The 26733-nt window shown below is 35.9% G+C and overlaps 2 protein-coding genes across 4 annotated transcripts in view; one reads left to right on the top strand and one right to left on the bottom strand.

Moving 5' to 3' along the window:
* Positions 1 to 26733, top strand: part of MACROD2 (mono-ADP ribosylhydrolase 2) — a 2047210-nt gene that overhangs the window by 356090 nt on the left and 1664387 nt on the right. The gene's annotated exons all lie outside the window — the stretch shown is intronic.
* Positions 12795 to 26493, bottom strand: FLRT3 (fibronectin leucine rich transmembrane protein 3). 3 transcript variants are annotated; one of them, XM_086701646.1, is made up of 4 exons: positions 26258 to 26492; positions 24282 to 24418; positions 17348 to 18111; positions 12795 to 16346 (listed from the first exon to the last, which is right to left on the bottom strand). In XM_086701646.1, exon 4 carries the CDS (start codon positions 16301 to 16303, stop codon positions 14354 to 14356), a length of 1950 nt encoding a protein of 649 aa, XP_086557772.1. In that variant the 5' UTR covers positions 16304 to 16346; positions 17348 to 18111; positions 24282 to 24418; positions 26258 to 26492; the 3' UTR covers positions 12795 to 14353. The 3 variants fall into 3 exon arrangements, with proteins under 3 accessions (XP_086557772.1, XP_086557773.1, XP_025787793.1); XM_086701647.1 differs by lacking the exon at positions 24282 to 24418; XM_025932008.2 differs by lacking the exons at positions 17348 to 18111; positions 24282 to 24418 and having other exon boundaries at positions 26258 to 26493.

Here is a 26733-nt window from a genome sequence, read left to right as displayed (position 1 = left end):
ATGAAGAAGACCTATGACAGATTTTCTTTGAGGGAGACCGTGATACAACTTCTTTGGAGTTTTTAAATGGTCTTACTAATAAATTTGATCCCTCAGATAATATCCTTGAGTGAAATAATTAATTTCCCTAGTCATAAAAAGAATACAGTACTTTTTTTTTTTTTAATTAGGAATTTTGGAAAACCAAAAAATTAAAAGGAAAAAAAAAATCTACCTATCATCTCACCACTCAGTCATGACCACTCAGGACTAGTTAGGAGTTCTAAATGGTCCTTTATTTTCCTAAGTCTTGAGGCAGTGCATAACTTAAAAGCCTGAAGTGTTGTGCCTGCTTCCATGGATCCTATTTTAAATAATACCTAGTAGATGCTTTATTTTAACTAATGTTTCTATGGGTCAGTAATATTTGAATAGCTATAATGACTGCATTTAAATTCATTTTATTCCAAATTCATGCAGTATTTAGCAATTCTGTAATGAGGAGATTAGAGAGAACTCTCTAATGATTTCACTGTTTTACATCTCCACTTACTACATTGGGTCTCAAACAGCAATAATTCTTGACCACAAAATGTACATGCCTAATGTAATTAATGACTTATTATACTGATACATATACACATTTGCTGTAGTATATAAATGTTCTTCATGCAGTAGAATATCATTGGTCCTATTTTTGGCATCCTTGCACTTGAGTTTCCTTACAAAATTGTTTATGCTTGTATTTCTACTAGGATGTAGATTCTAGATCCCTCAATTGTAGAAGTTGTTCATAGTTTGGGCACGTACATGGCATATATGTGGGGTGGGTGTGGAAACTTAGGAAAATGGAAGCTTTGTTTTTATTTTCTTGAAAAAATGCAGATCCAAGTTTGTGCTAATTTTTACTAATGAGAGATCAACTATACTTTCTAAAGACTAATATTCAGAAGAGTCAAGGAGAAACTGGTTATACCCTTTAAATTATTTTTGCAGTGGAGCGCCTGGGTGGCCCAGTCGGTTAAGCATCCGACTTCGGCTCAGGTCATGATCTTGCAGTTTGTGAGTTTGAGCCCCACAGCGGGCTCTGTGCTGACAGCTGGGAGCCTGGAGCCTGTTTCGGATTCTGTGTCTTCTTTCTCTACCCCTCCCATGCTCATGCTCTGTCTCTCTCTGTCTCTTAATAATAAATAAACGTTTAAAAAAATAAATTATTTTTGCAGTGAATTTGTTATTTGAATGTTCTTCAGTCATTAGCATTTTTAGCTCATTAGTAATGGCAGCAATGCCATAAATAACTATAACAGACTTCTTGAAGAACCAGACCTCTTGACTAATAAGACCCTTGACCCAGTACTTTTTGAACTCCTAGGGACAAATGGTAACACGTAATTTATGTGTATCTTTGTCAAATATATTTTCTTCCTTTCTGTTTGCCACTCTCACTTCCCAGATGCCATTAATTTTTAAGTAGTAGTTTTCTCATGAGTTTTCATGTGTTTTGTGAATTGTAATACATGCTTAATGAATATTTGGAACTGATAAATATTCAACAAAATTGCTTAATAAAAAGTCATTTTAAAATACCCATTTCTGGGGCGCCTGGGTGGCGCAGTCGGTTAAGCGTCCAACTTCAGCCAGGTCACGATCTCGCGGTCTGTGAGTTCGAGCCCCGCGTCAGGCTCTGGGCTGATGGCTCAGAGCCTGGAGCCTGCTTCCGATTCTGTGTCTCCCTCTCTCTCTGCCCCTCCCCCGTTCATGCTCTGTCTCTCTCTGTCCCAAAAATAAATAAACGTTGAAAAAAAATTAAAAAAAAATAAAATACCCATTTCTATTACATAGTACTTGTAATATGTCTGCTCACTGGGTGTGACTGCATGCTATTTTTCCCAGGTTCTGCATTTGGGTGCAGCTTTAACTAATGCAGGGTTTTGAGCCTGCCCAATGTAGCACTTACCTGGGAAGCTGATTATACAGATTCCAAGGCCCCACCCCAGACCTGCTCAGTCATAGTCTCTGGGTGATTTGTATCATCAGACAAGTCTAGGAAACCTGAAACTAGGGAGTGTGTACATGTGTAATTGCCTATTGGTATGTAGGAAAGATTTCTGGATGTGGGTTAATAGTGTTCATTTATTTCTAATGCAAGTCCATTCAAATACCAGAAGAGAAAATTGCTCTGATATGCTCTTTAAATTTCAGCTTCTATGTGACTTTGTTGAAGTAATTTTAAAATTATTTATTAAGCATTTATCATGTACAAAACCCTCTTCTAATATTTTTCGTGTATTTACTAGTATTAGTAGAGGGAGGTGAAATGATTTTTCCAGTGCCAAACAAGGAACAAGTGGAAAAGCGTGGTTTTGGATCTAAGAAATAGAATTTCAGAATTTGAACAATTAGTCCTTGGCTAACTACTTAGCTATTAAATGCTATGTACTTAGTAATGTATCAGGCACTACTATACTAAGCACATATACTTCAATTTTTTTTTTTTAACATTTATTCATTTTTTGAGAGACAGAGACAGTACTAGTGGGAAAAGGACAGAGAGAGAGGGAGACACAGAATCCAAAGCAGGCTCTAGGCTCTGAGCTGTTAGCACAGAGCCCAACGTGGAGCTCGAACCCATGAACAGTGAGATCATGGCCTAAGCTGAGGTCGGACACTTAACCGACTGAGCCACCCAGGTGCCGTGAAGCACACATAGTTTAAATTCATTTGCCACTTCTATAGAGTTAAGAAAGGCAAGTTTAGAGAAATTAAGTAATTTTCCCTGAGTTACCTTACTAGTAAGTGGTAGAACCAGTGTGGCTTGAACCTGGGTTGGCACAACTCCAAAATTCTGTGCTCTTAACTATTACCTTATATGGAAGAATGACATGTTTGAATATGCTGATATCTTGTCACCTCTACAGTATTTTGCACAAAGAATAATATTTACTGGGAGCTTTCTAGAAGGTCATTGTGTAACACTTTAATGTCTACATTAAATAATGTCTACGTTTAACATCTATATGAAAACACTTCAGTGTGGACATTAAGTTTTAGAAGAGAGTCTGAAATATATAATTTCTTGTCCCAGAAAGATTTTTAAAGAACAAATTGGTGGGGCGCCTGGGTGGCTCAGTCGGTTAAGCGTCCGACTTCAGCTCAGGTCACCATCTCGTGGTCTGTGAGTTCGAGCCCGCTTTGGGCTCTGGGCTGATGGCTCAGAGCCTGGAGCCTGCTTCCAATTCTGTGTCTCCCTCTCTCTCTGCCCCTCCCCTGTTCATGCTCTGTCTCTCTCTGTCTCAAAAATAAATAAATAAAATAAATAAAATAAAAATAAAAAACAAATTGGTTACTCTGTTATCTGCTATAGACTGGCTACAAGTAGAGCAAGGGATTCAGATACTTTAAAGAGATTCTTAACCCTATATTTCTTAATATTAAAAGATAGTATATTTGGTGGATTCTTATGCATTTTGTGCATATTTGAGAAGAAACTACACTTAATTGCCTTCATTTGGGCATTAAATATTTTACACATGTGCAGTTTGTCACAAGTAAATGTTTTCCCTTACTTTGAAATCACTTATAAATGTATGCATTCATTAAAGCGTTAGCTTGAACTGCTCCTCTTTTTCTCTCTTATTTGTCCCCAAATGAAAGAGAAGTGTTAATTGGTTTTAATGGCCCCTACTGCTACCTCTCTGTCTGGGATTTCTAAGGAAAGGTGAACAATTGGAATAGAACTCGTGAAATTTGTCTGGTGAGGTGAGAAAGTTTAATGTGCTTGTGAACCAGCACATTTTTTCTAGGTAATACTAGAACACTATAATAAATATTGAAATTAATTTTCTCTTTTAGACCTAACCCTTTAAGTATATTAGTTAACATTCAAAGAGGAATATTCTGAAAAAACATGTTAAGTAAATTCCTGTACCTGGAAAAGATCAATACCTGATAAACCAGGAAATAAGAATCTCTTGTTTAAACGTGTTTATTAAACCAAAGAAAAAACCTCTCTCTCCTTTTCCCTCCCAGCCTCCCCTTTATGAGCAAGGGCATGCTAATTTAGATTTACAACTAGAAGGGGATAGCCAGGATTATGCAGTTTGCTGTTGCACTTAAACAGAAGACTGTAGTCTCCTGAGACCTGTATCTGGCTGCTATCACTCTCTCTTTCCCGACAAAAATGATTCCCACCAGCAGGGGCTAATTCATCCGAAACATTGTCCCTGGTGCTCCTACACTGATTCACTTCAGTAACTGTGTGACTTTATTTAACAAGTAACCATCTAGATATGTGTTCTTCTACAACAAAAAATTTTATAGGGTTTCTGGAAACTATAAAGACTATTACCATTCTAACAGCTTTAAGATAACAGATATTTTTAAAAAAATGTTATTTCTTCCACTTTTAGCAGTTGACATTCCTACTTGTTCCTTTACCAAAGGGTAGCAAGGTGTTTTAAGGAGCCCAATCCTGTGTTGGGGAGAGAAAGAAAGGTGTGCCTTTGTTAGTATTTGCTTCTGTGAAATCAGTTCACGGTTCAGAGGAAAATAGAAATGCAGAGAAAGTCTGCTGATCTTGCTTCCTTACTTTCCACTTTTTTTGTCACCCTATGTTCAAATGATAGTTCTAATATCATATGCAGGTGAATATTTCTTCATCATCAAAGGTGAAAATAAAATTTACTGGGTATTTACTAAGAGTCAAGTATGAGTTAAGTGCTCCATTTGAAATATGTAATTTATTCCTTACAATTACAGAAGCACTATTATTATCCTGTTTTACAGAAGGTGAAACTGAGGCTTGGCAAAATTGGCTAAATTGTTGAAAGCCATACCCCAACAAAGTAGCAGAAACTAGATGCAAACCCAGATCTGTCTGATTCAAAGACAGTGCTGTTAGTCATCATCTCAAATACCAACGGTACATACAATTTAATAGTGTTTTAGTATATTTTGTTTTACATACTTGGAGTCAGTCAGCATGTCACAAGGAAGAGAGCAACCTAAAAAAGACAGATGTAGGGTTAAGATCCTTGCATTTGGAATCAAATTGTTTTTTTGGAGTCTTAATTTTACCATTTATATTGTGTGATACTGGGTGAGTTGCATAATCAGTTTGAACCTATGTGTGTTTTGTGAATTGGGGAGTAAAGGAGATAATGGGTATGGAGTGCTCAGTACATGGTGATAATACTCTACAAACATAGAAGGGATCACAGTTTACAAAGTGCTTTCACAAAGATTGTCTCAGATGATGCTTAGTGATAGAACCCTTTGAAGCTCATTCATTCTTTTATTCATTCATTTAACAAATTTTTTTTTTTTTTTTTTTTTTTTTTTGAGTGTCTGCTAGAGATTGTTCTACAGGTTGGAAGGATTTAGGTGAAAGAGCAGGAGAAAAAAGTTCCTTGCCTTCATGGAGTTTGAATTTTGATAGGGATAATAACACATAAATAAAATTATTTAGCATATTAGATAATAACAACAACAATAAAGGGAACATTTAACTCTGATAGGGAGAATGCCATGAGCCATTCATAATAAAATAGTTAGAAGCATATTGTGATTTACAGAGTAGCTCCTTGTTTTTCCATTATGGACATTTTTTTTTTTTTAACTTTATGTATTTATTTTGAGGGAGAGGGGGCGGTGGGGGGGAAGTGTGTGGGGGGGGGAGGGCAGAGGGAGAATCCCAAGCAAGCTCCATGCTGTCAGTGCAAAGCAGGAGGATGTTAGGCTTGATCCCATGACTTTGGGATCATGACCTGAGCCAGAATCAAGAATTGGCAGCTTAACTGACTGACCCACACAGGTGCCCCTCCATTTTGAACTTTTTAAAAACTGTAAACCAGTTACAGTTGAACTACCAACTTTTGTTTTTGAATTTGTATTGTTTTAAAACAAAGAAGAGATTAACTTTTAAATTTGTTAGTACAGGGGCACCTGGGTGGCTCAGTCAGTGAAGCATCTGACTCTTGATCTTGGCTCAGGTTGTGATCTCATGATTCACAGGTTCAAGCCCCTTGTTGGGCTCTGTGCTGACAGTTTGGAGCCTGCTGGGAATTCTCTTCCTCTCTCTCTCAGATCCTCCTCCACTCATGTTCTCTCTCTGTCTCTCTCTCTCTTTCTCTCAAAATAAATAAACTTAGAAAAAAGTAAATTTGTTAGTACACATTACCAAAGTTCATGAAATCTCTTCTAGCTAGCTCTGAGACTCTATGAATATGGAATTAAATGTAGATCTCTAATATCTTGTCTGTATTTAGTATGTCTGTTAGTATACTGTGAATAAAGCATTTTAGTAATTCAAAGATAATTAATGGTTTTCAGTAATTTTTTGTAAAATAAATCTTGACATTTCTTTACCTTTGTAGGCAAAGCAGTAATACTCATGGGTTATATTTCTCAAATTCAGCACCAAGCCTGGCAAATAGGTTAGGTGATTTGGCACTTCCGTTCTGGCTCTTAGAAGACACAAAGGAATCATAAAGATGTGCTGCAGTGAACTCAGACATTAAGATTTGTCTGCCAACTAGGAGTTTAAGTTTATTGAAAGCCACAAGAAAGACAAGTGTTATTTTCTGTGTAGTTTATAGCCATTAACTACTGACCTCCAGAAGTTATATCATTTAGCATTGTAGGGCTGGGTCCATAAGCCTTGGGGGGAAATGCACAATTGCACCATTAAAGTGTTTTGAGATTTAATCCTAAAAATGTCTTCTAGTTGTTATCTCAGCAAAAGGAAATAATTGGGGGTGGGCGAATTCCTTTTTTTAGTTATTAAGAAATGTATTTAAAGAGAGTGGTTAGTTAAGAGCTCAAGCTTCAGGATCAGACAGAGTCCTTGTTCCACCACTCACTATATAACTCTGAGAACAATTCCATTACAGCTCTAAAATATATTTGGCATCTTTCCTTTCTCTCCTCACTACCACCATCCTGTTCCATATTACTTATTTTCTATATAATGGCTAGTGACCTTACTGCAATTGAAATCTGATAGTATAATCCCCACACATCTTTCTCCTCCTCCTTCGCCCTCTCCTCTACCAGGTTAAAAATCCTCCAGTGTTTTTTTTTTTCGTTCACTAAAATGAAGTCCAGACTCCTTACATTGGCCTTGGCCTGCAAGACCTTGCATACTCAGATCTGGGCCTGCCTCACTGAACTTACCTCTGTCTTGCTCACAGAGCTTAAGCCCCTGATATGTTTCAATCTTCAGATTCACTAAGCTGATTTCCTGCTTGAAACTTTAATACATCCCCTTTCCAGTGCTCAGAACACTCTTTACCTTATTCTTCACATAGCTTACTCTTTATACCTTAGGTCTTAGGCTTTCCCTTACCACTGAATCTAAGTTGTGTTGTGCTCATTCATAGCACCATATTTTTCTCCTCCATGGCTTCTGTCAGAACTTTTTACTTCACGTTCATTCAGTTTTAGATTAGTATCTGAGTCCCTACCTCCTCCAACTATAATCTCCATATCTTTTTGGTTTAGTGCTACATACCCAGCTCCAAGCACAGTTATTGAGTGGGTGCTCAGTAAATCATTGTTAATATTGAATGAATAAAATATCTCATTACCTTTCAAAGCCTTAATTTACTCATCTGAAAGTGGATAGAAATTATCCGTACAGTTATTGTGTGAATTAAATGAGATTAAAATATATAAAATACTTAGCACTGTGCTTGACAAAGTCCTTAACAAACAGTATCCCAAAAATTCATTAAGCCCACTGTATGTGTGAGACATTGCTAATGTTTTTAGAACATATTTTTAAGAGAATTTTGTTAGATTTTTGTTTTACTTAATCTTTACTGTTTTTTTTTTCCTTTTTATCAACATTGCTCTTCATATCTAGGAAATTAAAATGTGGCAGTGATTCCATGCCCTTTTAATACAACATTGGTATGAACTAGCCTCAGCTTTGTAATGTCACAGTTATCAGAGCCATGATGTATATTCAGAAGGGTAATTAGTTTGGGTAGTAATTTCCTAGACTATCCCTCACCTCCTCCCTGCCCCAGCCAGCTGGCCTTGAAAAAGAAGCGCTTCTTTTATGTGTGCACACAATCAGTCTGTAAAATCCCATTATCCCCAACTTCCCCACCCCTGTAGCTGCATGCTTCCTTTTGAAGCCTTTTAAAAAAAGGAAAAAAAAAAAGAAAACTGTCAAGTCAGTTCTAAAGTTCATTTCTAATCTCATTTCACCCAAATAATATAAAAATAAGAAGGAGGTGGGGGTAGGAAGTGGGAGGGATTCATAATGTGATTTGCTTACCTGTTCTCCAGGAGTTACCTTTGATACTTGTGGGAAAGACTGATAAAAGTAGAAATACTTCTTCAGTCTATATTTTGAGATAAAATTAGATTTCATTCTGTTTTGATGTTCAAAGAATAGAGCAAGGTTAATTTGGTTATTCTATTTCTTTTTCTTTCATCTGTTCAGAATGTGTATACTGTTTAGAACAGGAGTTTCTACTAACTTCTCATGACCAACATCCTTTTAACTGTGATCATCTGCTGGAGTCCTAAGTGCAAGGCCCTCCTCTGCTCTATTTTTCTGTTTTGTGTGTCTTTCCATCTGGGAATTTGAATTCCTTTTGGGCCCATCTCTTAACTGCTTCCCCTGGGCCTACTGCAGTCTTTCACTTTTGGGTTCTAACTCCCTCTGTATCTGACATTTTTCTTAGCATTCTTTCCATGACCTTGAATTAATTGACATCTGTTCCCTGAGGATTATACCTTCCCTGTCACTATTTGATGAAAGTTTGGTAGGGGAGGGGTGTAGAATATAGGAAGGGACTTACAAAAATGTTTTTTTTCTCTGTCCCTGAAAGATCACTTCCTGAATATGTTTCTGTCACCATTACTCAAAAACCCTTTCTTAGGAAGTCCTTTTTTTATATCTGTATCACCTAATCCCATCATCATCTCCCTCCTCTTCATCTTGGGGACATTTCCCCATCTTCCTTAGGACCTGTCTTACAAACCTTACCCTCTTTCCAACCCTTTCCCCACTCTCTCCGTAACTTTGTCCTCCTTGCTGGTGACTCTTCAAAAACTGCAGCTTCTCAGTCACACTTTTACTTCAGTCATCTTAGACTCACAGCATGACTTGGACCACACCTCTCCTGCATCCCAGTTTTCTTCTATCAAATATGCTTCCCTGTTCTCATTGTAGATTCTTATCTCTATACCCCATCTTATTCCTAAGGACAGTAAATATTCCCCTTGGTATTCACTTCCTTTCCTTATCTATCTTGATCCCTTCACCCTCAAGACTTCTTAAAGAGTAGTCCTGATCACTGTTTCTGTTTTCTTTATCTCCCATTATCCTGTCAATATCCTAGAGGCTTTTACCTCTTTACTTTGCTGACACTGCTTCAAAATCCCTGGCTATCTCCTCCTTTTCTATTTTAAACAGTGTCCTCTTCCAAATCTAAATTCCAGACTACCTTTTGACATCCTCTTTTTTTAATATTTGTAGTTCCTTGATTTTATAATATTCTCCTTGTGATGATTTTCCTCCTTTTTAATTGCCCCTTTTTGGCTTTTGTTTTTGTTTTTTTTGACTGCTCTCTCTCTTCTGTCCCCATAAAGGGTGGGTGTCCCTGTGGCTCATCTCTTTTCCCTCCCTCAGCTCACTTCTGTTGCTGCTGTCTTCTACCCTCTCACCTTTAGTAATAATGTGTTAGACTGTTGAGGATCTCTTCCCATACCCTCGTTTCCAACTTCCCAATAGACATTTCCAGATGGATAACATAGAAGTATTTTAAAACCTAATGCAATTATAATTTATCATCTAAGCTGGGTCACTAGCCAGTGTAAATCTATACTGTGCATATGGTCACCTGTTCAAACCTAAAATGTACAAAAAACTTTGAGATTTTTTTCTAGTAGTTTTCATCATTAAGTGCCTTACCAACATTCTACTTACCTGGCTAAAAGTCATCACCTTCAATTTTTATTCCTTCCTCAGTTCCTAATTCCTAGGAATTCTACCTTTCCTGTATCTTTGAATTATACTTTTTTTTTTTTTCTTTTTTTAAATCCCATTCCACTGGTTAGGCCCTTGTTTTCTCTTGCCTGCAATACTGCATGTCCTTCTACCTTGTCCTCTTACTGTCAGTTTCTTTATCCTCATTCATTCTTCATTCAATATTCCTTATTTCTACAATATGTCCCTAAAAAGTACACTAATTGTTTACATAGCTGCCCAGAAACCATCGCCAAAGCATATCATCCAGACTTCTTAGCTGGAATTCAACACACTGCTTATATAAAAAAGCTTTTCCAGCCTTAACTCCTTTATGAACCTTGTATTTCAGCAGACCTATTGGCCTTTCCCCAAATACCTCCAAAATCCATAATCCTCAGTTGCATCAGAATCACTTTTGGAATTAAAGAAAACTTAAAAAAATTGTTTTTTAATGTTTATTTTTGAGAGAGAGAGAGAGAGAGAGAGAGAGAGAGAGAGAGAGAAAACACAAGCAGGGGAGGGGCAGAGAGAGAGGGAGACACAGAATCCAAAGTAGGCTTCAGGCTCTGAGCTGTCAGCACAGAGCCCTATGTGGGGCTTGAACCCACAAACCGTGAGATCATGACCTGAGCCAAAGTCAGATGCTTAACCAACTAAGCCACCCAGGCACCCCTGGAATTAAAGAAAACTTTAAATGCCCAACCTTAATCTGAGAGATTTAAATTTAGTTGATCTATATTGAAGCCTGGTTATCTTAATAAAAGCCTCCCCAAGTGATTGTGACCAAAGCTGGCATTGAGAAACATTGTCCCTGTTTTCCTATCTCCATGACTGTTCACCATTTTCTCTACATGGCCAGTATCTACTCTTCTTGTTTTCTCTTTAAATATTTTCTTATCCTTCAATTCCGGCCCTCATTTTACCTCCTTCCTGAGATCTTCTTTAATCCATCCAGATAGATAGTTATTTTCCTATACTGCAGTTGCAGTAAACTTTCATTAGATTATATGTTTATGCCTTACATCCTCTAGACAGGATACTTCTTGAAGCCAATGCTTCTGCTATTTATAATGTAGAAATCATTCCATATAGGTCGTTGGCTGTTGAGATTATTTGTAGAGAACTTTGAAGTTCTTATCAAAGGGATTGATAAGCGTGAGTTATTTTTGCTAATTTAACCAAAGGTCCAAAAACATAAAACACAATAGTTTTAATTCTAAGACTATGCTAAATTAGGATTTGCTAATCATGCTAAGTAGGAGAAAGGAATTAGAACTTTAAATGCCACTATTGTTTTCAGCAGCAGATGAGCTAATATTAAAGTGAATTCAGTGATAGATTGGTTCCTTGAACACCCACGCCTCAGGTGCTTTAAAGCATATGGGTCTCTTTGGATTCCTCAGGAAAACTGTCATGTTGGCATATAGCTATAAAATGTGCTTTACTCAGAAACTGTAGTTAGTAAAGCAAACTTTTTTTTACTAGTTCATTTGGCACAGGGGAATACTTTTAATAAATAGGCCTTGCTGAAAGAGAACAGTGTTGTTTTTAATAGGGAATGAGAGTGTAAATACAGTGATTTAATGCAGTTACAAGTGGCTGCATCCAAAAACAGTTTTTGATTTTTGTCAAACATTCAGCAAGGGAGTGATTTTTCCCTCTTCTTTTTTTTTTGGTAGCTTCCTCAATAGTATTCTTGTTAAATCTATAAGTTGTATATTCAGGATGGGATTTTTCTTTTTCCTACAATTTTCTGTTAGTGCCTGATCAGTAAAAATTGTGAACATTTGTTTGGGATATATGCACATGTATTTATAATAAATTTAGTGCCCTTTAAGGTAGATATTTGTATTTTATCATTTTATTAAAAGGAGATACATATATATATATATATTTGTTCAGCAAAGCATTTGGGTTTCATAGACCTAGGAAAAGAATAAACTTTTACACTGTTGTTGCTATTTATATTTGCTGATATAAAACCCGTTTCTGATTTATCCCAGGTAAAATAATTAAAATGCATGTATTAGAACACACATAAAATTTCCTGTGCTCATGAAAGATGCACTAATTGGAAATTAGTCAATATAATCTTTTGGCTTTTGGCTTATTATAAACTCATAGGTTTATAGCGATATAATGGAATCATCCTTTCTGGCAGCACTGTAGCTGAACTACTTAAAACCTCTGGAAGCAAAAGTCAAACTTCCTTCACAAAACGTTCCCTATATTTAAGGTTAATCACATGAGTCTTTGCTAAGTTATTCCTAGAAAACAGGAATTCTTCATAACAAGAAGTCAAAAGAGATAATCTTATTGGGAAACATATGTAGATGGCAAATGAATAATAAATAACATTTCACAGGCTGCTGGAGATGTTTGTCAGTGGACTAGCAAAAGGAGAAATATCTAACAAACCTCTGGAAACACATGGTAAACTTTCTTGATCATAATAGTAGTAACTTAATTTGGTTGAACATTGCGCAGTTTCCATGCATATCATGTCCTGTAAGAGATGAGAAAGTGGTTTGCTTTTAATTACATACCTACTAAGTGATAGATCTGAGATTTCAAATCCTGTAGTGCCAACTCATACTACCAAAAAGCTATTAAAAAAATATATTAGTTTTTCAAAGACCATTTTAAAAAGTATCAGTAAGGACAATGGCAGCAACGTAAAAAAGACTGAAAGATCACAGAACCACTTCTGAAGTTTTCCATCTTTGGAGTGAATAAGCAAAATAATAGTATTCCAAAAGAATGATAGAAAGTTAATTTGTTCATGAAACACTGAACTCTTTAAAGTTAAATGATACACAAGCTCGAGATATTGCTATATATATATTTTTATTTGTAGTCAACGTTTATTTTTATGCCTAGAAAAATACATGGGGGTGCTTAGGAATAATGTGCTGGGCAATTTGCTACTTTAGTGATAGTAACATAATCCCGAAAAAGCAAGCACGATTATTTTGTACTTTTTTCTTGTTTTATTCAGCAATAAGACCATAATTTTTCATATTTAAGGAAGTATGAAAAATTTGTCGAGTTTTAAAAGCTGAATACATGTAGCATTGGATCAAGGCACATACAAGACTGGCCAAAGGGCGTACAATGCACTTTGGTTTTTTGTTGGAAAAATAAAAATCATGGCAACAGAAAAATGATGTGGTTTTTAAACAAGTAATAGCTTACAATTCAGTAGGAAGCTAGAAAGAAATGTTACATTACAAGTTCATTATGTAATATGTGGAAAACTGTGACAGTAATGGGCAGTATTCTTGATCATTGTGAAGGTAAATTGAACTTTTATGTACAGTGTTAAAACATTTCATATAAACCAGATCTAAATTTGATTTCTAGTAGTTATTTTTCTTTTAAATTCTCCCTTTTTCAAAGTACTACTTTCTCTGCATTGTTGAGGGGAATTGCTTATGGGTACACTACCTTTTTAAATATGTATGTTTCTCTTTTGATATCATTTATGATAAAAACATAAACATTAACAATTATATCTTTAGAATTCTCTTTTCAAAAATCAGGATGGTATAGGCAAAACCAAAATGCAATTCTGGTGTTTGTGTCATTACACTATCAGAGTCTAAGATTTCATATTTTCCTAAGTATAAATTTCCCCCTAACTTAAGAGTGCTCTTACATTATTCATTTTGTGAAGTCCTTTATTCTCAAAGCTTTGTTAACAGTGGTTTTAACAGCAGACTTCACACTCCTTTATGCCAGCGGATGTATTCAGTTCAGAAGATATGCGTATTTTCTTAAAAGTATCTAATTTGCTTAGAGTAAAAATGGAAATATGCAGCAAGTTTGATATTGCCCATTACGTCACATATTTTAATTTATTGAATACCACTGGGATAATACAAATTTAATAGTTGGAACATTCTTTCATAACTATTTTTTGAACTTTAAGTTTTCTCATTCAGCCAGGTTTTCTTTTTTTACATTTCATTAATACCAAAGTGAAAAATGGCCTGTGCTTATACTACAAGGATCTCATGTGAACTCAGTCCTGATTGTTCAACACAGCAAGAAAATTCACTTTCACAGTCAACAAGTCATCTTACTCAGTAGAACACAAAGTAAATGGTTTATAACTTCAGTATTTGCAAGGAAAATACAGTACAAATTACTAAAAAATACTAAAATATAGACTTGTGTTCAGGCATCTCTACTACATCAATCGCAGCAGTAACCTGAAATTTGAAACTTTTAATAAAAAGTTCTTAAATATAAATTATATGGCAAATGTACAGTACATTGCTTTTTTCAGTCTCTTTTTCCAGTGTTTTGCAGTAGAACAGGGTTCCTACCATCATCTCCCTTAGGTTTAAAAAAACCGAAACACAGTCAGCTACAAGGCCTCCAGCATCATGAGTGTGAGTGATCTGAGTCTGGAATACCACTGTCTCTGTAGCTTCGGTTACTACTGCTTTCACTGTGATTGTTTTTGTACAGATTCATTCCATTAGGAGGAAATATGGTGTGTATTACAAATTCCTCCTTTGAGATTGGTTCATTGCTTATTGGTAACATCTGAAAAGAAGTCTCCCTGATTTCCAGGATGGAGTTGTCCTTCTTAGTGCCAGCTTCCGCATAGTCATCCTTTCTTCTCCTCCCTTTGCTGTACGCGCAGTTCCTTGAGAAGAGTGATCCGTTCCTATGAACGTACCAGCACACTAAAGCAAGAAGGGCAATGGTGACCAGGGCCACAGCCCCACCAATGATGGCAGCCAATGGTAAATTGGGGTTTTTGTAAGGTTCTTTCTCTTGCTCTCGATTAAGGGTGGTTGTAGGGTTGTACATTCGAAGGGGTGCAGTTTCAGTCTCAATACAAACAGGGGCTTCATCAAATAGGTAGAGGTTACTGGTTTCCATGGGAACCATGCAGACTCGATATGGCGAATCAGGCTCCAGGGCTGTCACTAAGTATTCATTGCGTTCCCCTGTTACGATTGTTTCTGTTATAGATCCAAATGCTGGGCTATGGCCCAGTTTGAGCCAGCTGAGTCTTAAAGCAGTCATAGGTAGGACAAGTTTCCAAGAGATATGAATCGTGTCAGAGGTGACAGATTTCACAGTAATTATAATTGTTTTTCTTGCTGGACTCCCTGTGGTTCGCTGATCTTTAGTGAGCTTGGGGTTCTTAATGTCTGGTTGTTTGGTCACTGGAGCTGGCCACTGTCCTTGAGCAGGATATACTGTGTTGGGTATTGCAGTGGTTATCTGAATGGTGCTTACCACTGCACTGTCCTTACAATCGAAAAGTTCCGCATTAAGGTCCTTGATAGCCATCCCCCGAACTTTTTCTGGGGCTTGGCACATAAGCCCACGCACATTGACCTTCATAGGTAGTGACTGTAACCAGTCACGTACCCATTTCATTTTGCACCCACAATACCAGGGATTGTTGCGAAGAATCAGTTGGGTTATATTGTCCAAATCATCAAAGATACCCTGAGGTAAATTACTTAGGTTGTTATTGGACATGTCGAGTCGATACAGCTGCCTTAGATAAGAAAAAGCATTTGGGGGCACCCGATTGATGTGGTTATCTTGAAGATAAAGCTTCCTCAGGTTTGTGCCTGGAAGGTTTACTGGTGCAGCAGTCAGGGAATTCCGCACCAATGACAGTTCTGTTAAGTTGACTAGGTTGAAGAAAACTTTATCACCTAAACCGTGGTTGTTCAATAGGTTTCCATCCAGAACCAGGCGTTTTAGGCTAGTGAGACCTTGAAGAGATGGTGATGAAATAGTGGATATGCGATTATCGTCCAAGCGTAGTTCTTCTATAGTCCTGGGCAAACCCCAAGGGATTGTGCTGAGGTGATTACGGGACAGGAAAAGCAGTCGGAGATAGTTGCTGTCTCGGAATGCCCCTTCTTCAATGCTAACAGCAGAGACAGAGTTATCATCTAAATGTAATTCTTCCAGATAGGGAATTTTTGAAAGTGAATCGTAAGTGATAGTCCTTATGTTATTTTCTTGCAAATGTAACTCTTTTACGTACTTTGGTAGGTTGGTAGGAAATTCATCTAAACTGTTGTGGTATAGGTATATTCTTTCTACTTTTAGCAAGTTTTTCAAATCTGAAGGAATTCCAGCATTATTTATTTGGTTGTTCTGAAGGTAGAGTGTTGTAGCATCCTCTGGTATTCCTGTTGGAATGGATGTCAGAAAGCGATCATTACAGTAAATGAAACCTGCATCACAACGGCATACAGATGGGCAGGATTTAGCCATAACTAAGAGAGGTGCCACCTGAAGGAACAGCCCAATTTTAGTCCAGATGAGGAAGATGCTCCAGGCTGGGCTGATCATGGTCAGCACTGTTGAGGTCTTTGTACACGGTACTGTCAGAGCCCTAAAATGGAGTGAGTTAAAAGAAAGACAGAAAACAGTCAGGTTGTGATACTTAAAATAGTGTTCAAAATATATGTGGAAACTAAAATGTGTAATCACTTTCAGCTTTTTAATTTTTTTTGCATGCTTAGGGTTTATCACTAGCTTACAATCAACACCATCCTATAATCTCTTTACCTTAAAGGTTTGTAGTATTTAATTAAAGAATATCATGTCCCAAGTCCATTTGATTTTGAAATGTTAAATATAAAAGTTTTACTGAGAATTCTAAAGCACTTTCATAATGTTTGATATCAGTTCTATAGCCAGTCACTGACCAAGCTAATCAATTTTCTAATTTTTTCTTAACATTAATAATGAACTGAGACATAGGGATATGATTTATTGTACTTAAAGATAATGTTACTGTTTTTAAAAATCAAAATTTGATGTCTACTTCTTAGATAGACTGTACATGTATAGAAATGTGTAGTAAAAAAAATCCATCCTCTTAATATTCAAAGGTATAGTCAGTTAAATACCTCTTAAGACCTGAATCCTACTAAAGCCATTCATTTGTTTTGATTATTGATGCTATTTTTCTTTGATTATTAATATTAAGAATTGTTTCATTGGTATTTCTAACAAGAAAATCAGAAGGAATCTTTTTAATCTATTTTAAGGGAGGAAAAAAATACACAGCTAATACATCCAGCTAACCTAAGTGGAAAATTCCATTTCATATTAACCTAGCTCACTCTTTTCCCTTTTTTAATGTTTCACACTACATGGCTTAATGGCTTTGTGCAAACTTTTCATTATGTTCTCTTTCATAATATGTTTCACAATGCATTTATCTTTCTTCAAGTTCTAATCTAGGATATGGTTCAACTTTCCCCATGGCTGGAGAATTATAGATTTGTACTAATCTACTGTGTAATATGAGCTCTTCTGTACCTTTACATATTAATTAGCCTCTATAATTTCAGGCATGAAAATAAAACACTTTAATATTTTTCCTACCTTATTTAACGATGTGAATAAATTTGCGTGAGTGAAAATCCAATGCACATATATTATTTTCCTGATGAGGGGCTGGGAGTTAAAAATTCTTGTTCAGTCCTTGGAAATGTTCTTCACTGTTTATTCAAGTAATCCTATGCCGCACACACCTCCAGATCAGGCTCGCTGTTGTCAATGAACATTCCAGCTGCAGTTCAGCATGGTGGGCAAGCTCATTAAAGTAGGGACCAGAAACAATTCAGCTTCCTGTTACTATGTAGAACACATGGCTTCCTATGTACTTTTTTTTTTTTTTTCTGATAGAGTTTCTGTGTGAAGGTTCCTTTTGTGTAGCTTAATTCCCTTAGTAGAAATTGCTCTCTTTGAAATTCTTATTGGCTCTTCTGTGCAATGTGGTCAGAGATAGTAACTTCAGATCCTCATGAAGAAAGCCATTCATGATGCTAAGGCCTGTATAGTAATAGGTTTTTCAGTCATTTACCCCCCACCTTTATTCCTATACAGGATTATCCAAGTATAAACTTTGTACAGTAGCTATATCCTGAGGTATGATTACCTGCTGTGAAATAGCTATTTCCAGCTTTTGCTTCTTGCTGCTTTCTCAGAATATCTGGTGCAGTCACGTTATACAAGAACAGGTATTCTTTTTTTAAGAGGTATAGAAACTTAATTCAAATATTCTTCATGGGGGAAAAAAAAAAAGGAAGCATACTAGATTTCCTTTACATTTCTCTTCCTTAAAATATACTGGGTATGAGCATCTCCTGTGAAAGCAAAAGGTTTTAATAAACTATTAATAATGAACTTTTAATATGAGAGATTTCCTAGAAATTTAAACTTAACAGTTCTTTCTTTAAGCAAGAAATCTTTCATCATAGTAGTTGGTGAAAAGGATAAGATGACCTGTTTGTTTTTTACTTCGCAATTTTGCTATACAAATAAAGTAGGAGCTGAAGTTGAGATTGTCACCAAACAGGTAATTTCTTCTGTTAACTGTTAATGTCACTTTGAATTAAACACAGAAGCAAAGTGTCATTCAAGAACCAGTAAATGCCTTCCATGGCTTTTGAATTCATGTCAGGTCAATCTTTAGAAGTTCACTTTTAAATCTTAGATATAAAATGATAAAACGTTTGAAAAGAAGAAAACAAGTGTACAACAAAGAGGTGAGCAAATACGTAACAAGGATTTTGACAGAAATGCCATGGTAACTTTTAAGAGATTTCTGAACATGGTTTTACAAAGTCATACAATCTACAATTTAAAGAGTTGAAAGGAGTTTGCTTTAAATCTTTTCTTTTGATTTCTTCGGTGCCCTGTTTAATTCTACCTGTAGGCCTCAATTTTCCCAATTGTAGAATGTGAACCTCATCTCCTTCCTCCTTAGAGGTATTTCTGAGGACTAGTTGATGATCATGGAACTCTAGTTACTCAGGTATTCTTGGCCAAAAGGTAGCATAGAAATTCAGGTTACTATTAGTTTTTTAGGGGAATATAATTTTAATTTTCTTTTAGCAAACTGAACTTGAAAAATCTGTATTTGGAAAAGAAAGGACACTATGTCAGTCTATCTCCTTATAATGACCATTCAGAAAGCATAACAAAATCTGACAAGGCATTTCTCTCTAGATTCAAACATGAACATGCCAATTTCCAGTAAGTTTATTTGTCATTTCTGAAAGAAGACTTAAGGCTTCACCAAAGAAACCAGTGATTTTAATGATGACTGCTTTGTCCATTATCTAATATCCATGAAGATTTTTTGGGGTGGAGGTGAGGAAGTACATGGCATCAGTATCTTTTATGCAGGATGACCTACTCAGAGGCTTTCTGTATATGTAGGGAACATTAAGGTGTCGTGGAAATATTTGACCCTGAAATTAAGGGCTTACAGTAGAAATAATTTGCTTCTCCCCTAGTAATTACCTAGCATCCAACAAGGATAGCATCTGTTCCAGAATTCAAATGCTACTGGCAGTGAATGTTAAACAAGGCCAAAATTTGTGTTTCTGGTTCTATTTGAAAATTCAGTTTCTTTTAGTTTGCCACGAAATACCAACCATATCATAGAATGTGTTAACAGAAGGAGACTTAAAAAAAAATTACAGATCCATTTAATTTATTATTTAAGCAACTTGAAACAAAAATAGCAGTTTGCAGATGGATAAAGTAGTCTCTAGTGGATGTTGCAAAGTGCCCACAAAGGAAAGTTTAAATGACTTATTGTTTAAAGTGAGGTTTTACTGTGATCCATTTAGGGCTTTGCTCATTATTGTTGAATTTCAATGGTGTATTTTCTTGAAAACTTTTGCTTTTGTGGAATATGAAAATGAAAAACCAAGTTGTTGAAATTATGATTACAAAGTTATTTTAAAAAGTATCTGCTGTAAATGTTTTTTGAACTTGAAAATTATTCAACATTTAAAATAATGTGGTTAATTTAAGTTTAGGAAACAATTACTTTTGTTAAATTGTATTTGAAACTAATTAAAAACTATTATAAAAAATCACTGATGAGAACCTGCTTAAAATGTTACCAGTAGTCAGGCATTTGTCACATGCCACAACACACTATATTTGAGGAGATGAATCTGATGAATGAGGATTTAAGAACTGATTGTTCCCCAAGTCAGGTTAGCCTAGAGTATGTCCAAGATGCTCATAATGATAACTAGTGATAAAGCTTGTATTTAAATATTTTATGAAATCAAGCTCTAAGAATATGTACTGATTTTCACATTTTTAACCCAGAAGAAAAACAAAAAAGAAACCTAAAATGGTGTGAAAAGAAGATTAATTTGTTTATTTTTCTGGTTTTACATCTGTAAAGCTGCTTCCTTTGCTCTGTTTGATAGGCAAACTCACATTGCCATTAGTACAATAGTGGTAATAATGTGGGATTAACAGAAAGCCTTAAATCTCATTAAATTCTTGTAAAATGTCATTTCTCTTCTCCCCAAGTTGCATTAAAACTAAAGGCAAAAATAAAAAGCACCTTTCTCTGGAGAGAATACTCTTAGAAATGAAGATTCCCTCACAAATTCCTTCTCCTTTTACTTAACCTCAGAACAGTTCAATTTGTGTTTGATTGTGTTTCATAGTTTATGTTTTATATCTTTTCCTTCCCTTCCCTTTTAAATTTGAAACTATAGTGATAGACAATTTTGTTTTGTTTTGCTTTGCATATTAAAGGCTATAATAATCTATCTAAAATAAGCGATGCTGCCCCCAGTGCTTACACTTTCCTTTTTCTGAGCTGGTTCTACAGTCGCACACATAGGGAAACTGTAGTTGATTGTGAATGATAACAAGAAAAATGAGCTCCACTGGTATGGACACTATGACCAGGTTTCCACAACATCAACTTCAGAAGTCTTTATGTCTGCATAGACTGGAAAAGAGGCCATTACTTCTGAACAAAAAGTAATCCATCTTTTAGAAAAATATTGTTATTGGGGTAACTTGGGGAAAAACATAAATGGACCCCTGGTTACTCAAAGAAATGTTTTAAAACTATTTTTTAATGGAATCATCACTAAGCATATAGCATTTAAAACTGTGACAAAAAGAACAACATAATCACCTCACGGATAAATCAGATTTTTAACAGGGATCTTTCTCTTCAGTTTCTTCCAATACAGAAAAATTGTGGGGTTAAAAGAAAATTGCATTTATAATGTAATCATCAGGTCTGTGAAAAGCCTCCAGTTTAGTTCTATGATGTAAGAAAGTATTAAATAGTAAGGATACTATCTTTTTGAGATATTTTAAGAAAACTAATATAATTTAAGAACTTTTATCTGAATAGAAAACTGGTATTTACATACAGTCAAGGATTTGAGGCAATGTACATGTTTATATGATTTCTTCCCTGCTACTACAATATGTTAGAGGTAGGAATGTTTGAAATGAGAAGGTATTCTCATGTTTTGATCACTTAGATTAAGATTATATGTTGATAACTTCCTAAATCCTTTATTTGTTGCCTTTGATTTAAATTGATTTGAAATCATGGCTTATTTTCAAAAAATCTTATATTGAGTACAGAGTTTTTTGAGATTTTAGTAAAGATTCTTTTTAATGATTTTCTTCACATAATCCTATCTTAATAATGGGAGCTTAAGAAATTTTTTTTTTAAATCTAAAAGAATTTTTCATCCAAGTTAATTGTGTTATTATTTAAATAAAACCTTGAGTTTGAAGAAAACACATGCTTAATCGGACTTATCCAAGTCTGTGAATATTTCTAGGTAAATTGGAATTTATATAATCATAGAGTTTTGGAAAGTAATTTATTTATGAAGGCTTAAAACGTTTTTTGAAAGCACAACAAAATGATCAACCTGTGAATGCTAAGTCTTTGTAAAGACAAACGGTATTTAAAATAAGCTACATATACGGTTAAACTGAACAACTGGAGTACATCAGGTTAGTTGATAGTGACAGCAAAATGCTTTCTAAGCAGCCTGACTGGTAGTTAAATTTTCCACGATCATCAGATTTCAGGAAAGTTCCAATTCTTTTGTTTAATGCCAGGCAAGCAGAAGGACCTCTAAGTCCCCTCTTGAGAGCCATGAAGTCTGAAGGGTTTGCTGAGCAGCAGAGAAGCAACCGTGCCTTTTCAGACTTGGTTTTATCTAGACTATTTTCTAGTCCGAAGACGTTGTGTTTTATTTATGTAAAACAGGGGATAAAAGTTCCAAAGCAAAGGATTTTTACTTTCTCCTTTTATGTTATTGGTTCTTTTCTCCCCATAGGTTTGTGATAAGTGAATCCAATTCTGCTTCATTTATTTTGGTTTTTAAAGTTAAATCAAGCATCCTTAAAAGAAAAAGGCAAACTAGGATGTTATCTTTCATCATAGTGAATGCTTCTTCCTTTTGTCATATTTAAATCCAGATCAAATGAATTGGGGAACCAAGACTTGTGTGAATGAGGAAGACATGAATTTAGAGGGAGGTAAATGTGAGCAGAAGAGGGCTTGGGGCAGGGAACATGTTTTACGTTTGCGTTGACCTTTGAGCAATTGCACTTAAAACTGTACCTTTTAAAATCACAAATGTTTTCCCATTGCAAACTTTAAAGCTCCTTTTTCAGTGTTGTGAGTACAATTTGGTGGATGTGCTTTAAATTTCTAGTATTCAAGTTTCCATACACTAATACAACAAATGTTTGGGTCTACTGTGCGCCAAGCACTGTGCTCGTTGGTGAGAACATCTCAAATCATAAAACACTTTTTTTTTTCATTTCAGAGTAGGATATTACTGATGTAAAGCAAATGAAGAGGAAGAAAATCAACAACACATAAACTGATCAATCCACAGTCCAGTGGCACACTTTTTAAAAATAGTATTTAACCAAATGTGGTCTGTGGGTTTTCTTTTCAAAGTTGCCACGGTAACTTGTGCACATGAAAAGTGAAAGAATAAAGAACAAAAGCTGTCATTGTCTCATCAAGTGAGAGCAATTTCTCTCTCCTCTCATTTAAGGAGACTAATACCTGGAGAGAGCTTTTTATACATTCCTGACATTTAATTTTGAGTCTAGGAAAAAGATAATGCATATGCAAAACAAACGCAACTTTAGGTGCTGCTTACATTATATTTCATTCCTCTTTTACTTAAAATCTGTTTTCTCTGGAGTTCTTGTCAATAGACAAGTCAAAGTGCTGAAACCTGCTCTTCTATGCAATGTAAACATGGCTTTCCAAACTCTTTTTTGATGTCATGTCTCACCAAATTTAGTGATGTTGATTTGCAGTCTGAAACTGGAAAATGCTTTCTGAAATGTATATTCCTATATTGATTCTTAAGAGGAAGAAGGCTTTTTTCCAGAAGACATTTACAAACTGTCTCATTGTTGGAAATTGGGTTGTTGACTTATGATAAGTTCTGAAATGGTGGAATGTTAGAAGAAGTCGACAAACAGCCCTTTTTTATGCTCTGAATAGGAAAAGGCAGTTTTGAGAATTAATATTGCTGAGAGATTTACTGTAGAGTTTTTGCCCACTGGGGGGTGGTACACTCTACCAGAACACTGCTTTCAGAAGCCGCAAGTCAGATGTTGGCTGCTGCCGGCCAGTTTTTCTCTGGTTTAATTACAACAAAGCCTCCCGTTGAGAAGAACAGTGAAGGCCTCTAGGGCAAAAGGTGGGGGGTGGGAGGGAAAGGGGACTAAAGGGAAAAGGAGGGAAGAAATTACAGCCTTTGCAAAATTACTGAATTTCATTTCCCTCACCGATGTCATTTATGGTAGTCTTCATTTGACTTTCAACAATTATTTATAATGCTATAAATACACTGACTGAATAAAAATATTTAAGGTGATTTAATTCAGAATTTTTAAGTTAGCTCTGCATCTTGCCATTAATCACATTCTTTGTTATGCAGCCCACCCACCTTAATAAAGGGGGGAAAAGTTAAGATCCACTGAAATTTTTCTTTAACTGACCAGATTTAATTTAGTATTGGTATAACATCAAAAATAAAAAGCAGGAAGAAAAAACATTCATATAAGGTTAATACAAGGCAAGTTCTCTGCTACTGATTTTTGTAGGGTTTTAAATTGCTCAAAATAATCCAGAAAGAGGAGGAAGCCTTAGGGTGTGTGGCCAAGAAAAGCACAGACGAATCTCTCTGCAGTGCACTTGCATGTTTAAAGCTGATAATTGTATTTTTCATCTGGAGACACTGAGTGTTCATTAGGGTCTGCTGTCCCTAGGCAGGAGATGCTGAACATAATTGGAGTTTCTATTTGATTGGGCAATATAGTCTAGAGAAGAAACTGGGGTAAAGATAATTAATAGCTTGCTAACAAAGTCTGACAGCCACAAGATTTCAACCAAATTTATTTCACACCGCTTCATTTAGCTCTGAAAAAGTTTTGATAGAATTGGAGGCTCCTTAATTAACACTTGAAAGCAAAAGAAACATACCTTCTATTTTGCGGCTACATTCAGTTATGACAAATTTTCTTACTGTTGTTCTTCTTTTTGTAAAAACTTTATTTGTTGCCCAGTTATGTATTTCACAAGCTTTAATGTTTAAGGAGTGTTGAGTTAGGCATTTGAACCTAATCAAAATTGATTTAAAAGGGGGTGCAGAGAAATGAAAAGCCCAATTAATAACTGATGGTTAGTATTAACAAGAGCAAGATTAATGAATTCATTATGTTTATTCATTCAATAATATCTTTGCTGATTCCTGGATTTGATGTGTTTTGGCAGTGCTCTATTAAAAAAAATTGGATGAGATTTTCCTACTTTAATTCATACAATCACGTTTTTGTAACCTTGTTTTTTATTTCAGGCTAATAAACATATGTATGTGTGAAAGTGTGTGTATATGTATATGTGTTGTGTACACACATATTTGCAAACTAAGTAGCGTGTCTCTGATTTAATCTTCTTAGAGATTAAATCCTGGTATATTATTATTAATATTGGTAGTAATGGTAGAATTAATATTTTGTGGTACTTTTAAAGGATGGATTTCTTTCTTTACTCATTTCAGAAGAGATGAGTATCAATCAATCATCTGTCACTTTGGGGCAAGCATAAATGGTTCTGTCTTAAAACAGACAAATTAATTCTTTATGTTTCAAGCTAGTCAGGATATTTGTATGGGGTTCCGGATAAATGAAAGGCATTGCTACATCTGAAGCACTTTTCTAGTGGCTAATTTATTCATGTTGTTTCCTGCTAATAAAATAACATATATGTGCATTTTAGAACAGATAGGTTTAAGAAAATTTAAAATAGCTAATTGTTAAAGCCATTAGAGGATTTGGTTCCATAATTGGCAAATATCAAGGCTTTTTTTTTTAATTTTAAATAAATAGATAAAATAATCAAATATCAACCCCCAGATGTTGAGAAAATATAGGCCTGTTGCACTTTTTACCTCTATGCAACCATTTTGTTTCAGACCTAATTCACTGGAAAAAAAAAAAAAACATTTTTTTAGAAGATATATTTAACTACTGTTTGGAAGCTTTGCTGTATGAAAGCATTTCTTTCAATATAAAATTTTGCTCTTGTAAGTTGCAAGTGAGTGGATACTCTGCGCATCCCACTTGATGAGGGCTCTACTAATTTTTGTTCCTCTTGCCACCCCGAACTCACTGCATACATCAGGCACCGCTTCCACGCTGAGCTTTGTTAGTTTTTCTGAGTAGGCTTTGCCAATTACTATGCTAGTCACATACTACATTTGCCCAAGCAATGGATTTTGGCATTCTCCTGGAGTGGGGGTATGGTTTGGAAGAAAGTCTCCCCCTCCTTTGAGCTGAAGTCACTAGTTGAGATTTGCAAGCCTGAAATGCTTGAAGCAGCTCTGGCAGGATAGCAGTGCAAGCTTTAAAATCTAGGTGTAGCTGTTAATCCTTACAGAGGCACAGAAGTCTCCGGGAGTAGCTCAGCTAGCTGTGAGCAAGATGTATGCTTTTCATGTACTGCGTACTCATGGGCAGAGGGATTATTGATTTTCTTTCACAGTTGTAAAAACAGCAATTGGTGATCATACCACACATACAGTACACACCAAGTTAGCAAGACCTTTTGCTTTCCTCTCTGTGAAAAAAAATCTGCCTTGTATTCTTCAATATATAACGTTTAACTTTCCAACCTAATGTTTTCCATAAGGCTCTTATACAAATAGCAACTATACAAGGCAGAAAATAGCTATTAATTATTACTTTTGAATGAAAGAAGGTTTTAAGAAACTTCTTGCATTTGTCTGTATAGCCCAATTTTTCCTTGCTGGCTCACACACACATTATTTTGCTCTTACTGGTGACAGAGCAAACGTTCATATTTGGATGCCTCACAGTACCAACTCATTTCTGTCTACAGAGTAAAAACCAAGCAAACTTTCTGGGACAATCTTAAGGAAAAACATGGGAAACACTTACCAGGAAGACGAGAAAAAGCAATCCCATGTATACTGCCGCTATAGCTGTAATTCCACTGACTGTGAACTGGAGTAATAACCCTCCCCCCTCTCCCAAGCTCCGCGTCCAGTCCACACAAAGCCAACAGCAGCTGCAGGGAGAGCTTGTCCTGCTTCGGATCACTCCTACACTGAGGAGTGAGTGAGGGAGAGCATTCCAGTTTACTGCACACAGCCCACCTCCAAGTCTGAAGTTAAAGCTTCACCTCGCAGTGGTTGAAGAAGGGGGTGATGTCATAGATGGGCAGGACTTAGCCGAGCTCTTGTTCAGTGAGGTAACTGGATAATCAGACAGATGAGCTTTGCGAACGCTAGAGGGAGTGAGAGAAGCCAAAATGAGGCGCTCAGCCTGCCAAAGCGGGGATGCCATTTGGTTTGTAGGCCGGCCTTTGGAGTCTCAACGTTTTCTAAAGTTTAACACAGCAAGGTAGTGGTAGC

The sequence above is a fragment of the Puma concolor genome, chromosome A3 (assembly GCF_028749965.1).
Source record: "Puma concolor isolate L17-30 chromosome A3, mPumCon1.1.hap2, whole genome shotgun sequence".
NCBI classification, from domain to species: Eukaryota; Metazoa; Chordata; class Mammalia; order Carnivora; family Felidae; genus Puma; species Puma concolor.
Note: the sequence above shows the minus strand (reverse complement) of the source record. Positions and strands in the feature narration are given on the sequence as shown.

Excerpts from the sequence above, each read along its gene's own strand:
- FLRT3 (XM_025932008.2), bottom strand. The coding sequence starts at position 16,303 with ATGATCAGCCCAGCCTGGAGCATCTTCCTCATCTGGACTAAAATTGGG.